This window comes from Castanea sativa, chromosome 1 (assembly GCF_040712315.1).
Source record: "Castanea sativa cultivar Marrone di Chiusa Pesio chromosome 1, ASM4071231v1".
Lineage (NCBI taxonomy): Eukaryota > Viridiplantae > Streptophyta > Magnoliopsida > Fagales > Fagaceae > Castanea > Castanea sativa.
The window spans coordinates 69,852,104-69,871,440 of record NC_134013.1 but is presented as its reverse complement, the minus strand read 5'-3'; the positions used below and the strand labels follow the sequence as shown (position 1 = coordinate 69,871,440).

The 19,337-nt window shown below is 34.5% G+C and overlaps 2 protein-coding genes and 1 long non-coding RNA gene across 4 annotated transcripts; 2 read left to right on the top strand and 1 right to left on the bottom strand.

Annotated features, from left to right (window-relative positions):
* The first annotated feature begins 2,744 nt into the window (after window positions 1-2,744).
* Window positions 2,745-4,722, top strand: LOC142621916 (uncharacterized). Its single transcript, XR_012841846.1, has 2 exons — window positions 2,745-3,326; window positions 4,332-4,722. It is a non-coding gene; the product is annotated as an uncharacterized LOC142621916 (long non-coding RNA).
* A 4,223-nt stretch (window positions 4,723-8,945) lies between these two features.
* Window positions 8,946-13,810, top strand: LOC142623091 (uncharacterized). Its single transcript, XM_075796526.1, has 6 exons — window positions 8,946-9,209; window positions 10,351-10,386; window positions 11,937-12,138; window positions 13,085-13,163; window positions 13,251-13,368; window positions 13,538-13,810. The coding sequence occupies exons 1-6, from the start codon at window positions 9,037-9,039 to the stop codon at window positions 13,560-13,562; spliced, it is 633 nt and encodes a 210-aa protein (XP_075652641.1). The 5' UTR covers window positions 8,946-9,036; the 3' UTR covers window positions 13,563-13,810.
* A 1,479-nt stretch (window positions 13,811-15,289) lies between these two features.
* Window positions 15,290-17,800, bottom strand: LOC142644681 (dihydroneopterin aldolase 2-like). 2 transcript variants are annotated; one of them, XM_075819260.1, is made up of 3 exons: window positions 17,590-17,800; window positions 16,031-16,235; window positions 15,290-15,652 (listed from the first exon to the last, which is right to left on the bottom strand). In XM_075819260.1, exons 1-3 carry the CDS (start codon window positions 17,783-17,785, stop codon window positions 15,448-15,450), a joined length of 606 nt encoding a protein of 201 aa, XP_075675375.1. In that variant the 5' UTR covers window positions 17,786-17,800; the 3' UTR covers window positions 15,290-15,447. The 2 variants fall into 2 exon arrangements, with proteins under 2 accessions (XP_075675375.1, XP_075675381.1); XM_075819266.1 differs by lacking the exon at window positions 17,590-17,800 and adding an exon at window positions 16,473-16,584.
* Between the last annotated feature and the right edge of the window lie 1,537 nt (window positions 17,801-19,337).

Sequence of the window (19,337 nt, the reverse complement as noted above, 5' to 3'; positions counted from 1 at the left end):
TAAGGGGGTTCCACAGAGAAGGTGCTTGTTTGGATGCGGGTTTTGGGGTTTTGTTTCCATCACTTTGTTCTCACCGAACCAGGTAATGAGTTACTGAAAACAAAAACAAGTTTTAGGTGTTTTTAAGTTACAAAAACAAAGTAACGGGTGGCAATTTCCTAAATACCCTCACATTAGCGGGCCCCACGGTCAGAGAAGAGTCAAATCTACAGCTCCTTTTCATACTCCCCACCAATGGCTCTAATGAGCATTTGCTTCCACAACTACAACCCCATTTGCGTAGCCACATCACTACACTCCCATCTTTCTTCACATCCTCAGCACAACCCCATCTTCACAAAAATCCCACCTTGTCTGGGTTAATGCTGGGTTCGGTTTTGGCGCCAAGGACGGAGGAAGGAGGTACAGACGTAGGTTGTGGGTTCGGTTTTAGGGACAAGGAGGGAGGAAGAAAGCCCATCCATCATTGGTGGCATCAGCGCAGTTGGGTGAGGATTGAGTAAAGGACATTTTGTGTTGAGGCGCAAAAGGGGAGTGAGGAGGATGGTTTGGTGAAGTTAGGTTTTGGGGTAAGTGGGGTGAGGAGGGGGCGGGTAGGGGTTCTGAGAGCACCGGTAGCCTAGGTCAGAGTGTGGGTCACACATTTTTGAGTTTTTGGATTTGAAAACATAACTGGGTTTAGGGGATATTTGGGAATTTTTAAGTGATAGGAAATGAGTTATAGGGTGATGAGTAATGATATTTTTCCACCTAAACAAGACCTAAGTTGTCTTCATAAAAGATGTCTCTTTAGTTTTTTAGTGACACTAGTTAGAGAAGCATCATTTTATACACAAGTTCTATAAAATGATGGGGTTAGCATTTTCATTTTTTGTTTTTCAAGGGTTTCGAAATTTTTTACCAACTTTTTCACATCTTATGCATCTTCATTTGAAAAGGTTTCTATTAGACTTATGGGTTCCAGTTAGCTCAACTGATAAAATTTCTGATAGTTAAATAAGAGATTTAGGATTCAATCCCTGCCTACACCAAAAATCGACTGATGTCTTAGTTTGATAATAAAAAGAGTTATCATCAGGAGCGGATGCTACATGTTAAAACTCTCTTAAAAAAAATTTCTATTAGACCCACCATAGCACAAACACTAGAGAGGATGTGAAAAAACCAATGAATTATTTGCTGATACTAAAAAATAAGTGAATTATTCAAAGACCCTTCCTTTCATTTTATATACAACTTTTTTTTTTAGATATAGTATATGTTGGGAAATTTAGACACTGGTTAATAGAATTAACAAGTTTTAAAATCAAGTTGTTAATTAGATCTATTATAAATAATCCTTGTTCAAACAAACAAACATTAATATCATGTCAATATCATGCACATCAAAATAATATATAAGACAAGATATGATGACACAGGAAAACCAATGAAACAAACTAGTTTCATAATAAAGAACCTGGGGGGAAAACCTTCCCAAAAAGCAATCCACTATAATAAAGAAAAGTTTCATATTTAGTACAAAGCCTTTACTCCTAGGCTCTACAATCTAGTAGATGAACTTACAGCAGAAATCTTCTATCGCTTTAGAACCTCTGAACTCTTCAATATATGAACATTTCACCCACAATTAGAATTGGAAACCTCCAGCTGACTTCAAGAACTTCTTGAAGGTTTTTCTCACATTAGTAAGTCAGTGGTGGTTGCTATGACTTCAACTTCTTCACTAATGGAACCTTTAGAGCTACTTTAAAACTCTTTGGTCTAGTGAAATAGAGAAAACTTGGTTACAAGACCCTAGCCACATAAATAGAGTGTTTCTCTCTCTAAAAAGCCTCCTAATAGATGGCTTATAATGTCCTTTAAATCTTGGTTCAAACGGATCTCAATTCGTGCTTCAAACAAATAAGTTATGAGCTTTTTCGAGTTGCTAATTTTTGTTGATCTGCGACGCTCGATCGATCGAGCTTGTGTTGAGACTTCTATCAAGGAAACAGTAAGTTTCGAGCTTCTATTGAGAGGTATTGAGCTTCCATCGAGCTGCTATCAAGGTACATGTTGAAAAAGTGCTGAAAAGATGTTTTTTCTTGACATTTTCTTGAGCAAACTTTGTTTCTTCAACTTGCACTACAACAAAATGTATTTTTAGTGACGAAAATTAGTGAGGAAATATTTTTCGTCGCTAAAAATACAGCTTTAGTGACGAAATATGGATTCCGTCACTAATAATGAAAAAAAAAATATAACATTTAGTGACGAAATATAAATTTCATCTCTATTGTGATCTGAAAAATGGGCGCCAACGGAGGGAAACTTTGGCGCAAGTTTAATCAATCTATAGCGATGAAATATTTCGTCGCTAAAAGTTAAAATTTTTAGTGACGAAATATTTCGTCACTGTAGGTATTGCTGTGAATAGTATTAGTGACGAAAATCATTTCGTCACTATAAGGAAGAATTAGTGACGAAAAATATTCGTCACTAAAAATAATAATAGTTTTGCACTTTCATGTTTTTAGCAACGAAATCACAATTTGTCACTAAAAGTTTGCTTTAGTGACGAAATATGAATTTCGTCACTAAAAATCTTAACAAAGCTTGGGTCTTTAGTGACGAAACTTAAATTCGTCGCTAAAAGCTTAAAAGCCTACTACATTTGGCGACGAAGAAGTAGCAATAGCGACGGACCAATTCGTCACTAAAGGCCACTATAAATACCAAAACCTTCTATTTCATCCTATTTTCTCTAAAAGCCTTTAGCCCAAAAGAACCCAACCCACCGAAAAGCTCCCAAAAGCCTTCATCCAAAGCATCTTACCGTCGCCAAAAGGAGCCATCTTACCAAAAGAATCCGTCGCCGATAAGCATCTTACTGTCGCCGATAAGCCATCTGACCGTCGCTGAAGAGATCCCTGAACCATCGCCGATAAGCCATCTTACCAAAAGAAGCCATCGCCGAAAAGCTTCTTACCGTTGCCGATAAGCATCTTACCGTCGCTGATAAGCCATCTGACCGTCGCCGAAGAGATCCCTGAACTGTTGCCGATAAGCTTCACCAATAAGCGTCGCCGATAAGACCTAAACCGTTGCCGATTGGAGACCTGAACCGTCGTTGATATCCACCTAAACCGTTGCTGATATCCACCTGAACCGTCGCCGATCAGAAAGATTTGCAATGATTCTTGAGCACGCCGTCGCCGATTGAAGAACCACCTGAGCATCATCGTCGATTCAAAATCACGTCGTCGCCGATTTGAGCACAAACCCCGACGCTTCGCTCTTCGCCTCCCCTTCGCACCGGCGACGCTTTGCATCGTCGCCGATATGTACGTCTCCTTTTTCTTTTCTTTTTACCTCTCTTTCTGTATTTTGATTTCTTGGTTTGGTGGCTGAATTTTTTTTTTTCAATCTTAGTTAATCTGTGACTTTAAGTATGTTGGATTACTTTGTTTTGGGTTGTGTTTGTTTATACATGATTGTTTTTTTTTTTGGGGCTTAAAATCGTGTAAAGTTGTGAACATAGTTTTGTACTTTAAATCGGTTCAGATGTTATGAACTATTATCTGATATATTGATGATTGAAAGGCTATTAATGTTGAATGGTCCTGTAATTTCTTGGTCTCTGAGTTTTAATGGAATTGAAAGTTAATTCTGACATGCTCAAAGTATGGCTGAGTTTGTGATTTCTTGGTTTGGTTTTGATTTTCAGAGTGTTTTTCCGGCAAAGGTTTGGTTTTGGCTGTTTGGTTGTGATTCCTTGAAATAATGATAAATATTTAGGCATGTGAAGTGTGAAAAGATGCTTAATTGCACTTATTAAGGAGGAATTCATTGCATTGGGAAGTAGTAATAAAAGCAAAACAAACAATTATCTATTCAACTTTTTAGGTAATAGTAATGCTGCTGAAACATTTTTTTTTATTTTAATATAAGATCGAATTACCTTCGGGATTCATTAGTTCTCACACACTTTTTTTTTATTTGTTAAAACAAACCAAACGTTTTTTGTTTTCTCCAATAGTTGGCAATTAATGGATTCATAATTGGCTGTTTGGTTGTGATTCCCAGAAATAATGATAAATATTTAGGCATGTGAAGTGTGAAAAGATGCTTAATTGCCCTTATTAAGGAGGAATTCATTGCATTGGGAAGTAGTAATAAAAGCAAAACAAACATTTATCTATTCAACTTTTTAGGTAATAGTAATGCTGCTGTAACATATATCTTTCTATATCATTCTTTCTCCTTCTCTCTTTGAGTGTGAAAGTATCTTCAATTCTTTTGGAAATTGTTTGTTATGGGAATTGATGGTTTGATGATGGGCCTTGCAGGGGTAGATATGACATAGACAGAAAAAAATTGTGATTTTGTGAAAGCTTGGTAAGGTTAGAGAAAGAAATCGCGCCTGCAGAGTTGACACCTCAATTTGAGGTATAATGCCCTCAATTTTGTATATAAAAAAAAAATAGGGAAATGAAGATGTCAATAGAAGAAAATGAACAAAGAAAAAGAAATGCCTGATTTCTTTGCCTTTTTCTTTTCTTTATTATTATTATTTTTTAAAGTTTTTATTCTGTATTTTGCACATTTTGGGTTATGATGCAGGTGCAGACTTTAGTTGGTAGTTTTAAGTTGTAAACATGAACATAAAGTTTTTATTCTTACAAAGTTTGTTTGTTTTGTGTAGTTCTATTTAGTGCAAGTTTTTTTATTTTTAATTGATAATTATTGTTCATAAGATCCTATCTGTTGTTGTGTTCTTGGAATTATTGTTTGCTATATAAGGTTTATCCTAAAGTTATGTACAAGTCCAGCTTGTAAATCATTGGTGACATCTTACCTTAGCTTATTTTCTGGTTGAATTTGATTAGATTGTTAATCTTAAAGCTATTTTGTTTGTATATGTAAGGATTACACTAAAAGTGCCATGTACTTTTAGATTATCTATTGATATAAAATAATTGTGTGGTAAATCTACCATGCCTATGACTTAAACAGTTGCAATGGTATGTGGGCTAAAGCTAACTAAAAATTATCTTTCTTTTATCTCTAGCTCTCTTTCTCTTTTGTGGCTGAAGAAATTGTGAGGGACAAGGTGAAGAACACAAGTTAACTTTGGATTTTTTCTGAAAGTTGTAAACTTAGCTTGAGCAAAGTAAGTAAGTTTTAGTTAAAAACTTATAAAACTCTATACTTGTAATGTTGGAAATGGGATTTGTGTTGGTCTTTAATTACAACTTTAAGACACATCAAAACTCAATAAAAGACAAATAATTTGGCATGGTTTGACAATACCAAAACACATAACCCTAATAATCTCCCTCTTTGTCAATCCATGACAAAATTTCAAATACAAGGGTAAGTCCAATGCATTAATAAGTCGAATATAATGAATGAACTCATACTCATACAAACCAACTTATCTAAAAATAACTAGTCTTGAGAAGCCATAGTACAAATTAAGATTGATTGTTTTGATTGGCTTCTTACTTATTTTTTCTGAAAGCACTTAACAAACATGTTATGCGCACCATGGAAAAAATAATGATAAATAATAAATAAATAAAGTGCGTTTTGTCATAGGATATACCAATCACATAAAAATATGAACCTAACAATATAATTTCAATCAATGATGTCTATTTTATGATCTACCATAACACAAACACAAGAGTACCGTAAGGTGCCTGTTAACACCTAATTTTATATCAAAATTTTTATAAACCCCTTAGTTATATGTTAGTATTTTGTCAACTTTATAAGTTTTAGGATTACCACACCACACCGTGTTTGTTAACATTTTCCATACAATATTTCTTATTTTTTTCTTACCCCACGAGGCAATTGTGGTACAAGCTTGAAGAAGGTACACGTGAACACGATAAGATAAAGTCACAGGAGACTTGTTGATTAAACTGATGAATGATACTATACCAACCAATAAGTGCAAAGGAAACCCATGCTGGCGAGTTGTGTGACCCTCAAAACAAGGACCAGTGTCCCTTCTCTAGTTGCTTTCCGTTTTACTAATTGCAGTTCAGTGTAGTGGAGAGCACCAAGTTCTTTCTAAATCCTATAGGGGGAAAACAATAAATCTATTATTTAATTATTTATTTCGATAGGAAAATAATGGGAGAGGGGAAAAAACCAAAAAGGAGGTGGTTCAATTTATTTTTTAAGCCAAATAACTAATTAATGGTTCATCGAAAAAAAAAAACTAATTAATGAAGGTTATATTAACTAAATATTTTATCAAATCTTTAATAATATTGGAGGGGTTTAACTTCAAGTGATCGCTCATAAGGTAGTTGTGGGGGGTAAAAGTACTTGAATATGCGTTTGGACTTTGGGCCTGATTAGTTGGTACAAATCTGTTCAATCAAGGTCTCTAGGCCCACAGGTCAGTCCGCACTATAATAATCCGAGGAGTTGTCCGATGAGAAGTATCTCCTCGGACGGGCCCAGCAAAGGCCCTGAGACTTGCTAAACGGTTTAAAGGCAAAATTTTGGAAGATCTATTAGGTAAAGGTGTGATCCAAACACCCTTTAGAAGCAGAAACGTGTGAGAAATGTTTGAGAAAAAAGCTGCTACAACCGCATTAAAGGCCCTGCATCTACCTCCCTGGCCGCATTAATGGAGAAATGACCTCTGAATAGTAAAATTCAGCCTTCTAGCTATTATTTGAAGACTTTAAGAAGGTGGTGGATGAGACAAGTATCTGGGAGAAAGATTTGTGTTACACGTGGATGAAACAGGGAAGAAGAAGAATGATATAAAAAGACGAGAGAGGAAAAAAGAGGGGGATCTCTTCTTCTTGGCTAAAAACCAAAAGTTGTAATCTTTTGCTTAGAAAAAGAAATACTATACAAATTGTCCTCGGCTTACGTCCGAGGAGGTTTTTTTGTTACGTCCATCTATTACTTGCATAGACAGCGGCATTCTAGCCTGTTGATCAACCTTCCAACATCCCAAACCTAGGTTTCAAACTCATACTCTACAAATTTCATTGTATAATGCCCTTTGGGCCTGAGCACATCACTTGTTTTTGGATCCGGGTACAAATTGTGCACTTACAGTAGTGATATTCTCTATAATTTGAATCACGTTTCCCTCCCAACTATCTACCTCTCTAAACAAAATAGACCATATCTATTATCAACAAGAAATAAGATGTCTTAAATTTCAAGAACAACTGTAATATATAAAATTTCAAATTTCAAACATTTATTATTCAATTATTATTTTAATTTTTGGAAAATCTTGAAGTTAATACCAACTATACTATAAACTACTTGCAAATTGACAATAAATATAACTTGTACATGTAAATAATAGAATAAATACCACCGCACACCCTTAATGCGGTGGTCACTCCATAAGTATAAATGCTTGTGGGGTGTGGGGGGTAAGGACCAAGATTCAAGTCTCCAGAGGGAGTTTCACACATATATACACTTAGATTAGGCTAGAGTAGAATTCTATTTTGTATAAAAAAAATATATAACAGAATAAATAAATTTTTAAATTTGTGTTTTCTATTTAAAAATAGACACATCAATTTGTAAGAATTATATAGTTAAATTTTTCAACAATTTAATATTTTAAATTTCCTAAAAATACTAAATTCAATACTAATTTTACTACAAAATACTTATAAACTGATAATGAATATAAGTCGTCTCATATTAACAATATAATAAATGAATTACTAAAATTTTGTTTTATATATAAAAATTGGCTCGTCAGTTTGTAAGGATTATATAGTAAAATTTATCAATATTATAATATCAATTTAATTTTTATAATAATAATAATAATAATTGAAAAGTAGATGATATATAAAATGCAATCTAGTTTTTTTTTTTTATCAAATATTATATTCATTTGTTTCGATGGAAAACTTTATGTGAAGATAGTTTTTTGCATTTTTTAGTATTTGGTAATATCCGCAAAAAATGGCTTAGAGGAAACCATGTTTTGATTTTTTTTTTATTTAGTTTGGTGTGAGATAGAATCGTTTTTTACTAAAATTTCTTGGAAAACAACTATATTTTAAGTCAAGCTATATGAGGGAAGTCAAATAATAATTTTCCAGCCTATTTTAAAGTTTCTACTAAACATAAGAAAATAAGATAATTTTTTAAAAAGTGATTCATTTTCATAAGATGTTAAAGTCGAAACAAACAATTGATTTCTACTAAAATTTAGTGGAAAATAACTCTATCTCACACCAACCTAAATAAGGGAAGTTAAAAGTTATTTTTTCAATTTATTTTAAAGTTGTTATCAAATATAGGAAAATGTGATAATTATCTAAAAAAATTTTTTTTTTTAAAAATAATTCATTTTCTAAAAAAATGTTAATGCTGAAACAAACAAAATGCTTATATTTATATATGTTGTTTGTACCTCCCCTCCTTGCTATCCACCTAAAATAGAATAAAATAAAATAAACTTATGGCATTGAATTAAGTAGATCAACTTTGAGTGTTTCTTTCTTTCTTTTTCTTTTTTTTTTATAAAGAAGTTGTGTTTGTCTTTTCAATCATGAACCAAGTAAATGGATTACTTGATTTAAATTAAGGGTCATGTTAACGAATGTCCTTAAGACAATTGTAAATAAATTATAATAAGAAAGTTTTGACACTATTTTTATAGAAAATATAAAATTATAAAAAAATTGTCAACAATATTTATTATTTGATTATTTTTTTAATAAAATATTTTTATTTTATTATTTTTTCAATAAAATATTTTTAAAAGTAGTTTCTAAACTAATGTCCTGGTTACGTTTCTAAAAAAAAATAAAAATTATACAAAATTCTATCCACGTGCATATCCTGGCTGGATAGTAGAGGATAAATCCTTTTTATCTTTTTTTTTTTTTGGAACAGCCAACACGACACTATTGATATGCCTCAAACTTTGGGGCTATAAATACTTCGAATATTTTGTTCAGTTCTTCATCTTCTTCTTCTTCTTGACCCTTTTACTGTGTCTGACAGACTTCGGAGATCACAGAATATAGCAACATCATGGGCATCAAAGTCCTTCTTCCTTGTTTCTATGTTTTATATTTGTTCTTGTGTTTTGTGGGTTTTCCAGGTTCCATAGAGGGACGGTTGCTCCTAACCAAGAAACCGGACCCAAAAAATGCTGCTGCCACTGCTCGTTGGTTGGTCTCTCAGAATTCTTGGGGGGTCTTAAAGTATACTCTCTCTCTCTCTCTACTTGTTTATCTAGCTTATTATTTCTTGTAAAGGCTCCATTTTTTTTATAGACCAAATGGGTTTTGGGTCTGTTTTATGTTTCTGTTGACTATGATTAAAGAACAAACCCATTAGCTTGGTTTCTTTAGGAGTTGTGATTTTTAGCTATGTGATTGCCAACCCCACTTGGTTGTGGTGAAATTAAATTGGTTTTTTTTTTGGTTATTTGATTGAAAAACCAATTTATGCTGATTATCAATAGAAATGAGCGAGCTGATTGAAGTTGAGGGAACGAAAAATGATAGAAAGGCCCAAAATAACATAAATAGAAGTAGTAAAAATTGACGTGTCAATTAAGGAGGTGACAGAGAGTATATCTTCGGATAGAATAGAATGGTAGAAAAGAATACATCTGTGTTCTACAGCCTACTTGATTTGTGCGTTGAGGATCTACAGCAAACCCCTAAATTTTGGGACTAAGGTTTAGTTGTAGGTGTATCAATACAGATGATTCATGAGAACAAACAGTTTCTTTTGGTGATTGATAAACTTGTCAATACCATTAATTAATTTTGCACCTTTCTGTTTAAATCCTTTATGTTGTGGTTAACTGTCTATGTGTTCTTTGTTTTTCTTGTAATGTTTTGTATGTTTAGTTTTCTTCTCTTATTTCACTAATCTTGTACTTGTTGGGCATAGAGGGTTCTCACCTCCTTGCTATTTTATGAGCTCAGTTGGTCATGTTGGAAGATATAGCATGCAAGCTTAATGTCTCTGGGTGACTTAAATGCAATAGGAATTTCCAATCAAGTTGTTGGTTTGCTGGTTCATTACGGACTCATCTTTGATATATTGCTTATGCAAAAGTTATTGAGGAATACATTAAGATATTTTATGGACATTCTGATGTGCGATAAAGAAAGTGAGTGTTAAGAAGTTCTCTATTGTTTAATTGTTAAATCAAAGAAGCCAACATATATATCATATTTTTTCACCTTATGTTGTATTGAAACCAATTGCTGCAAAACAATTCAGTTTTAAAGGTCCTAACTATTGACTTTGTAATATGATATGTGTATATGGGTGATTGTTTTCTGTTGAAACAGAAGCTTATTTTTCTTTTTCTTTTTCATTTTGTAGTACCATCTCAAGTGACTTGGGAGGAGCTCCATTTGGGTAAGTTTTTCCTATTTCTATGTACTTGAGAATTATTTTTAAAGTTCAAGAGCTTAAAATTCAAGTGCTTTGTTTGGAGAATATTGTAGCACTGCCTGAAATGGGTTACTTCTTTACTAAATTTTTACTTCTCTATGAGATGCACAGTGACTTTTAGATGTTTTTGTGGAGTTATAGCCATAGGTAAACAAGGATGCTTGGGTTCATATTCCTTAAAACTCATGGCTTCAATTGCCAGTCACACTTTTGTGCTTGTGAAGATTATTGTATGTATGATATTTCTGCCTCATACATTATCTAAAAAATATACAGTAACTTGAAACTTGATTTCCTCTAGTATATATGTCAGGAGAGAGTGCAAAATGGGCAGAAAAAATTTGTCTCATAGTTGAGTCGAGTTAAGATGTAAGTGTGCATAATTTCATTTAATTTTTTGTTGAAGGGCTATTAAGAATATTCACAAAAAATCCAAACAACCGTTTAGGTGAGTCCCTTGCTATCAACCCTTGTCTCTTTCAGGAATGTCATGAGGATTAAACATATTAAGCTGTCCTGAATTTTCATTCTGGGGAAGCAAATTCATAAAAAATGTAATGTTCTCTGTATCACATGAAAAAGGGGTACTCTTCTAAGCTTATAGTGACCTGAATAATTTGTTTGACAACACTTTGGGCACAACATTTTGTTTCTAAGCACATCTATAGCATTTGTTGAACCCATAGTCACTCTGGTTCTCTTCTTTGCTAGGTTGAGGCTAGCCTTAAATACCTTGAAGCTAAACCTTTGCAATCCCTCACAATAACTATAGAACCTCAAATACTGTTTGTTAATGGACAGCAAATAATAATTCGTTTATAAGTGAAAATTTTTATTAATATAATTGATTACTTCATGCTCACGATTACGAAATCCATATTCACATTTCAGCTATAGCAGAAGTCTCCGTTCTCTGTATCTAATACCTCTGTATCATGAATCTAATTGCAACCAGAAATTTCCAAAGCAGAAATAGTTATGAATTTGCTTGTTTCTTACAAAATATGTATTTATTATAATACTGCTAAAATTGACTTTCTAAGTATTGATTGTTCAAAGACATGTCTAATAGCAAGTAGAGCCTCTTCACTATCAAGGTTTCATGTGAGCTTCTTTTGAATTAAGTCCTATTTTGTTTCTTATTACATTATGCAAATGATTACCTGCAAACATAACTAATTTTTAGTCTAAAATATAGATATACAATTGATTTTTTTTTAGTTACTTTTGTCAAGAAAATCCTTTAATTTTTTTTTTCTTTTTGGCTCAAATTTTGGTCTTTTCTTTCCTTTTTAATAAAAGATTTTGCATGTGAGCACTTCACACTTCTCCGAGTGTGCATGTATGTGTATGTATGCATTTGTGTATAAATGAGTACATTTCTTGACTCTAAATTCTCTTTTGAATAAATTTAAAAATTTGTTATACTTATTTGTTATACCTTTCTTTACGATAGGTTTGCCTCCACCTCATTTATCCAGAACTAGTTTCATAATTATCTAAATATGTTGCAGGAATGTGGTTTCTTTTAGTGATGGGTTGCCTAACAAAGGTAGGGGCATCCCATACTTTTACTTGACAGCTCTTGATCCAACTGCGAGAGATGCATTGAAAGATGACAGGGCTTCATTCACAATCAGTGAATACCCTATTGGAACTTGTGGCAAGATAGACCCTGAGAATCCCACTTGCGCAAAAATTACACTTACTGGCAAGGTCTGTTGCAAAATAAAATTTTTCTAATACTAATTTGGTTTATGTTTGGTCACATTAACTGTAGCTCTATTGATTGTTGCTGTAATTTCCAGTTTGCACTTATCTTTTTTCTTTTTCTTTTTTTGTTATGGGTCCTTTGATTTTGCTATATGTGAGTAGACAAGTATTACCAATCGCACCCAGTAATTAAAAATCAAATTCTAACTGATAGGAAATGATGATCTTAATCATTTAAGTATCATTTTAATGCTCCCTGTCATGTGTTGGATATGAGCCACAGCCTAAGAGTCCATTAGATATAGTGGTGTTATCTGCCATGCCCTAATCCCTTCACTCCAGGGTGGATATGTAATCAACACCAACAAATAATTATTGTCTTCATATGATGGAAACATCACTAGGTAATGGTCTCCTTTTAGTTCCCCCACACCCCCCCCCCCCCCCAACCATCTCTCTTAATATGAATGAACAGAATTCTATTCAGCAAATCAGAAACAACAAAGACAATCATAACAGAACACCTAGTGACAAAACAAAGACTTAAGCAGGAAGCTGCACACTACCATACAAGCATAACAGCACACCTAACAACTATCAGAAGCAGAGAAAGGACTTTTCCAAAGGCTACATAGCATCCTGTTTTGGAATAGAGTTTATTATATTCCTAAGCATAGGTTAGACAGCCTATTTCTAATATTCTGCATATGACTTGAACTATATGAACTTCAAATCAAATCTTTCCGTTATGAATTCTAGTATTACGATCTATCCAAATTTGCTAAATGAAAGCTGCCCAAGCTATCTTACCAATGAGGTTCTGCGGCCCTTTTCCCTTTAAGCTCCTTCACTGCCCTATAAAGTTCTTGATCTCACCTTCAAATTAGAAAGTTGGGCAACTTTTAATTTTGAATAACTTGGATTTCATTTTCCCTCTATGATGTTTCAGTTGAAGTTAGTGGATAAAAACTCCAAAGAAGCAGAATTTGCTAAAAGTGCCTTGTTCTCAAAGCATGCAGAGATGAAAGGTATTTACAAGAATTGATGCATTAGCAACACTTCTGCTTTCATCCGCTTTTTCTGACCTTTATTTTTATGCCTTGGATGGTTGACAGACTGGCCTGAGGATCACAGCTTTCAGTTCTTCAAGTTAGAAATTGAGAATATATTCTTGATTGATTGGTTTGGTGGTCCAAAACCTCTCACATTGGATCAGTACCTGCATACTAGCTTGTGAGTCTTAGAGCAATGATATCATGTTTGCAATAGCAAATCATATAGAAAAAAATACTGAAAAATAGTTATAATTTCTGTACCTTCATATAATCCATCAGAATCAATGGAACTTTGTTTTATGTTTACTGATGTTTCTTTTCCAAATATTTGTCTCTGCCATCGACAGGAACGGGTTCACTTCAATTTCTTGAATGCTCATTGAATTGCCAATCTCTCATGTGTTTTTACATTGGATGTCAATGTGAAGTGTGTATAATTAATTTGTTGCAAAGAAGATGGACAGTTGTGATTATTGTATATATATTGTTATAGTTGTACCATCTTATCGTCTGTTGGGAGTAATCAAAGACGATAAATTGTTGGTACAAGCTTTGTATTTACATGTACCCTTATTGTTTATTCCATACTATTCTGAAGATGTACATTTATAAACGTAAAATCAACATCCGGATTGATTCACAACTTACATTAGTGCTCAACATGTCCAATGTAGCTCAGTGGTAGAGCATTTGACTGCATGTCCAATGCATCTAAGTGGCATGTCACTGATTCCGTAAGTTATTATTTTTGGTTGTCTTGGCCAACTGCCTCAAAACACATGAATGTAATTAAGTTCCTTTGCCACATGCATCTCTTTTTACTTCCAATTTATATCTCTCAGGCAATCAAAATTATTGTATGGTTCCTTTCAAGTGAATGATATTGATAACTCTCCATAATAGCAGTGTCATCAGTATGCATATGTGTTTGCATATCAAATTAATAGTTCGTACAATTAAAAGGTGATCATGACAAATAGAGTGTACTGGTACTAAACACACTGGGAAAACAGAAGGCCAAAAAAAAAAAAAAACCAACAACAACAACAACAATGGGTAGCCGAAAGTCCACACCAAGTGCAAGCTACTCAAAATCAAATAGTCATTATGTGGTTCACCGTTTACATGGGAATTTTAAGACCATAGAATTTTTTAAAATGCAATTTATCTCATATTTAGTTAAAAATTAGAGAGTATTGCGCTTGTCAAAAGACAAATAAATAAATAAAAATGAGAGAGAACTGAGTGATTGAAGAGATAAACTCATGCACTTTCAACTGCCTCTCAAGTGCGTTCGCGAGCAAGTGTTGGCCATGGTGGAAGCACAAACGACATGGTCACACACAAGTACTCCGGAGTCCAGCCTCCCAATACAAACGTTGCAGGATTTAATTACTTCTCATTAGTCAAACAAATTATATCCAAATCAAATGGGTGGAATGCTATTAGCATGAAATGCCAGTTGCATGACAAATTTCGTGCCGAACGAATGTCATCAGAGATCACTCCAGTTACACTTGTTTCGAATCCACATCACTTATATCAGAGTCTTTCAGTTCCCACACCTTCAAACTAGGATTTTTCCAAGGTGGAGATTCTTACAATATCACAAACGCCCTACACTTGCACCATTCAACCTATGTAACAACTAACAAGTAACAAGTCCTTCAAACTCATTGTCCCAGTCCATGTCGCCCCATCCTCAGATAAACACATACCCTCATGAATCTTCAAGGGTTTTTTCCCACAAAAATCACGCACCACAACAAACCACAAGTGCATAAACAATAGGGATAACCACAGTGCACTTTATACATCTTCCATTGACCAGTTTCAGAAGAGAAAACCCGAAGCTTGAGCATCATATGACATCATGATTCTGCAGAACTCTCACCACCTTGTAATGCACAACTACAACACCTCTTTCTACTCGGGCTCCTTGCCCCAATATTTCATGGGAAAAATTATGAACATGTAAACCCTCTACCAAGTCTGAAACACAAAACCAAGCCATTGTATTCTATAAACAAGCATTTATGGCAGTGTCAACAAGGAAGATGAGACTATGACTCTTTGCAATTTTCGGGAGGAAAGGGAAGGATGGGAAACACTAATTTCTTCGTATCTTGATTGTTTAAATTGGTGAAATACAGATCAGTCAAAGAACCATTATGGATGTATAGCAACCAATGTATTTGCTTAAAGAACATAGCTGTTCAGCTGGGTGAAAAAAGAAAAAAAAGTACAAATAATAAGTTCAGTTTGATGCATCTACACTTCTGTATCTGAGAATCTCAACGCCCAAGTAATCAACAGAACCAGGAACTGCAACATGAGGCTTTCCGACTACCACACGAACAGCAGATATTTGGGGGTGCTTTGTGAAAGTGGTAGATGCAATGAGTTGAGCCACTGACTCTAGAAGATTGTGTGCAGGCCCTTCCACAACTTCTTTAACTATTCTGCATTTCATTTCACCAATTCAAACCATCAAATTTGATCATGTATCAAACAGAACATTCAGGAAAATAATAAAAACAATAAAAGGAGCATACATAACATACGGATAGCTCTCAGAATGAAAAGATTCATCAAAAAGCACAATTATTATCATTGGTATTAAAATGCCTACATTATGTAGGTTTGCATTATTAGATGCCTATTAATCATATACGGCCTCACGTTATGCCATAAACTTTCACATTTACTGGGAATCATTAAGAAGATGGTTTAAGAATCCATGAAAATTAAGATGAACTTTTGCCCATCAAAGCAAACATTCAAATTGTGAGAATGCATATGACATATCACATTTCAAGGTATTATAAATTTTAGCTTACCGGTAAATATCAGTATAACTAACAGTATCTGACAAGCAATCAGATTTACCAGCTGGCTGAAGGTCCAACCAGGCATCAACATCCACCAAGAACTTCTGACCCAGCTTCCTTTCTTCTGGCTTCACCCCATGATATCCATGGAACTTCAAACCCCTTAATATGAGTTTGTCTCCCTTCACTATTGCAACATTCTCCATTGATACTCCTGATTGTCATTATTTATTAGCCATACACTTCAAAGGGTGAAATGATAATATTAAGCATCAAACTAAAGATGTATGGCTCATGAGGACTATATAGATTAGATGCAAAAAGACAATGTATGATTTCCTATGACAAGTAATAACAATGAATTTGTACAAATTATATATAATAACACCAGCATTTATGATAAGAATCAAATTCCTCATTCTTATGATGAAATTTGACCTATTGACATTACAGTTTATAGAGGTATCGATTTTCCCAATCTGTTCCAGTTGATGTGTCTCACGGACAAGGTAATACTCAAAAAAATCAACAGTACCACAAGTTAATCCTGCATCATGGTGTGCCTTCCATAGAATAAAAGTCACAAATCAGCCTACCCCCAATACAAAATCACTTAATATTCACGAATTTCAAAAAAAAAAAATCTATATAATATATATTCCATCAAGTACAGCGGTTTGCTTCTGACCAAACCTGAATTAAACCATTCACTTAGTTCACAGGCAGGACAAGGGACCCTACAAAGACCAGACTAATTTTAGCAATAAAAGTTTCATTACACCATGGCCAGAAAGGAAGGGACCAGCATAAATAAGTGCAAACCTATTTGGTTCAATTGAAGATGCATAATTAAGGTTAGTGTTGTAAATGAGAACCACCATAGAACAACAAAGATAAACGGCCTTGCAAGTGCAAAGATTCATGTTTTTACCAATGACAGCAACAACCTACCAATCCCTGGTGATTATTCTTACCTTTCCATCCACAGCATAAAGACCATTCAAACTCTTACAACCAAAGAAAACAGAAACACCACTAATACCATGATTCTGTCAACAACAATCAGTTGCAAAGTAATATTTCATAAATAATTTGAAAATCCAAAACAGAAACCAATGCATATTGGAGCAAACAATGTTGCCACAAACAAGGAACATATACTACTTTTATATCACACTAAAACACAACACTCAATAACAAAATGTTCTAACAATCTATAACCCCCAATGTTTGAAAAACTCACATTATGAATATAAAAAAACCCTTTGTTCTCCCCAACCATTTTTCCAAAAGCAGGCGCATCAAACTAAATATGAAAAATAAACCAATCATTTCTGACACCCATATGAGCCAAAAAGTAAAACCATGAATAACTCACAGAAACTAATATGTTAGTAAAAGCAGTAAACATTTTTGAAAAAACCCATCAATGATTCACAAGAGTACACTCGCTATCACCACTAGAACAAGCAAAAATTACAACTTTGTAACTGAGATTTGCATCAAATGTGACAGAGGCGATTCAATCAAATTCAAAAAGAAAGAAACTATTAAATTATGCAACTTACCACTACTGAATGTTTCCAAAGATTGTAAATTTTCTCCCGGAAAAAAAGTACTATGCAATCTTGCAGAAGCAGGACTGAAAAAGTGAGCCACAGACCAAATGATCAAAGAGAGACCATTTGTTTTGTCGAAATCACTTTTGGGCGGGTCACCCGGCCCAAATAGTCTGGGCCAGTAAGTTCTATTGTCACGACTCATGAGTAGAGGGCTGGACCCTCTTTTCCAAGGCTCATTTCCTTTTTTCTGAAAAGACGTTCTTGGTGGCAATGGCAATTATGGCATGCTAGTGTGTGTGGGAGAAAATAGTAAAATAGGCATAACTTTCTAACTATATAATTAGTTGTTACGGTTTGAAAATTGTTTTTTTTTTCTAGCATCTCGAGTCTTAGAGGCTCGATTTTGGGCCAAAAATCGAGTTTTTGAGGGTTGATTTTTAACAGTGGAAACCACCTGAAAATCGAGTCTCTAAAACTCGATTTACAAACCCAAAATAAAAAAAATCTAAGTCTTTTGCCATCTGAAATCCACAGCCATCAAAATCCACAACAACCATCAAAATTCATCCACCACCATGTGAAGATCAAGATTGAACAGAACCCAGCACGCAAAAAAAAAAAAAAAAAAAAACCATTGCCCCAGATCCACGGCTGCCTGGGTCTCGCCGGCCGGGGTCGCTCGACCTGGGGCGCGTCGGCCTGGGACGCGCGACCTGGGCGCGCCGGCCTGGGTCGCGCGACCTGAGGCGCGCCGGCCTGGGACGTGCGACCTGGGCGCGCCGGCCTGGGTCGCGCGCCTTGGACTCGCCGGCCTGGGTCCGCGTGGGTCGGTGGCGGCTGGGCGTGTAGGAGGAGGAGGAAGAAAGAAGCAGATTGAGAGTAGTGAGGAAGAAAGACCGGAGTGAAACGTAGAAAATGGAAAAAATAAGAAGGAAATAGGGACAGATATAAGATATAAATCAAGTTTCTAAGTCTCGATTTCCAACTAGACGCCACGTGGAAAATATGCCATATCAGACAGAATTATACCATAAAAATTGACCTTCAAAAACTCGATTTTTAGCCCAAAATCGAGCCTCTTAAACTCGAGATGCTAGTAAAATATATAGTTTGCAAACCGTAACAACTAATTATATAGTTAGAAAGTTATGTCTATTTTACTATTTTCTCCGTGTGTGTGTGTGTGAGAGAGAGAGAGATTTTTTTTTTTTTGGATGATGAGATATAATTTCGTGTTTTTGCCCCAAAAAAAAAAAAAAAGGCTTCTTCCATTTTATGGAGTTACATGGGTGTTAACTAATAAAGCTTTCAACTCCATCAAAACTTTCTCCTTCCCATCCTAGTTGTTACCAAATAAGATACTTAAAATCACATCCTACTTCTAACAAGAATTGATTGTGTAATCCAAAAACTTAATGGACCTTTTGTAGACCTAAGAAAAAGATATTATGAGTCATTCTACTATGATTTAGGGCTTGTTTGGTTTTTTTTTTTTTTTTCATCACTCTTCACTCAATTTTCATCACTCATCACTCAACTCAATATAGTTTTCATAATAGAAATTATTTTATACACATTTATCACACCTTTCACAAATAAGAACTGATCTCGTATATGGAACTCAAATAGGACTCACATTCATATGGGAAGAGGGTATAGTACATGTGGGGACACAATTTTCAGACCAAGCCCAAAATGTAAGAGATCTTGGCCCAGTGAACTCAGTACAATAAATTTGTAAAGAGTGGGTCAAA

Bases quoted from the DNA above. Each gene is read 5' to 3' on its own strand.
- LOC142623091 (XM_075796526.1), top strand. From the start codon at position 9,037: ATGGGCATCAAAGTCCTTCTTCCTTGTTTCTATGTTTTATATTTGTTC. The intron at 9,210-10,350 runs GTATACTCTCTC...TTCATTTTGTAG, and splicing joins AATTCTTGGGGGGTCTTAAA to TACCATCTCAAGTGACTTGG. The intron at 13,369-13,537 runs GTGAGTCTTAGA...TGCCATCGACAG, and splicing joins CAGTACCTGCATACTAGCTT to GAACGGGTTCACTTCAATTT.
- LOC142644681 (XM_075819260.1), bottom strand. From the start codon at position 17,785: ATGAGTCGTGACAATAGAACTTACTGGCCCAGACTATTTGGGCCGGGT. The intron at 16,236-17,589 runs GTAAGTTGCATA...AATGACAATCAG, and splicing joins TTTGGAAACATTCAGTAGTG to GAGTATCAATGGAGAATGTT. The intron at 15,653-16,030 runs GTAAGCTAAAAT...AATGAAATGCAG, and splicing joins AGTTATACTGATATTTACCG to AATAGTTAAAGAAGTTGTGG.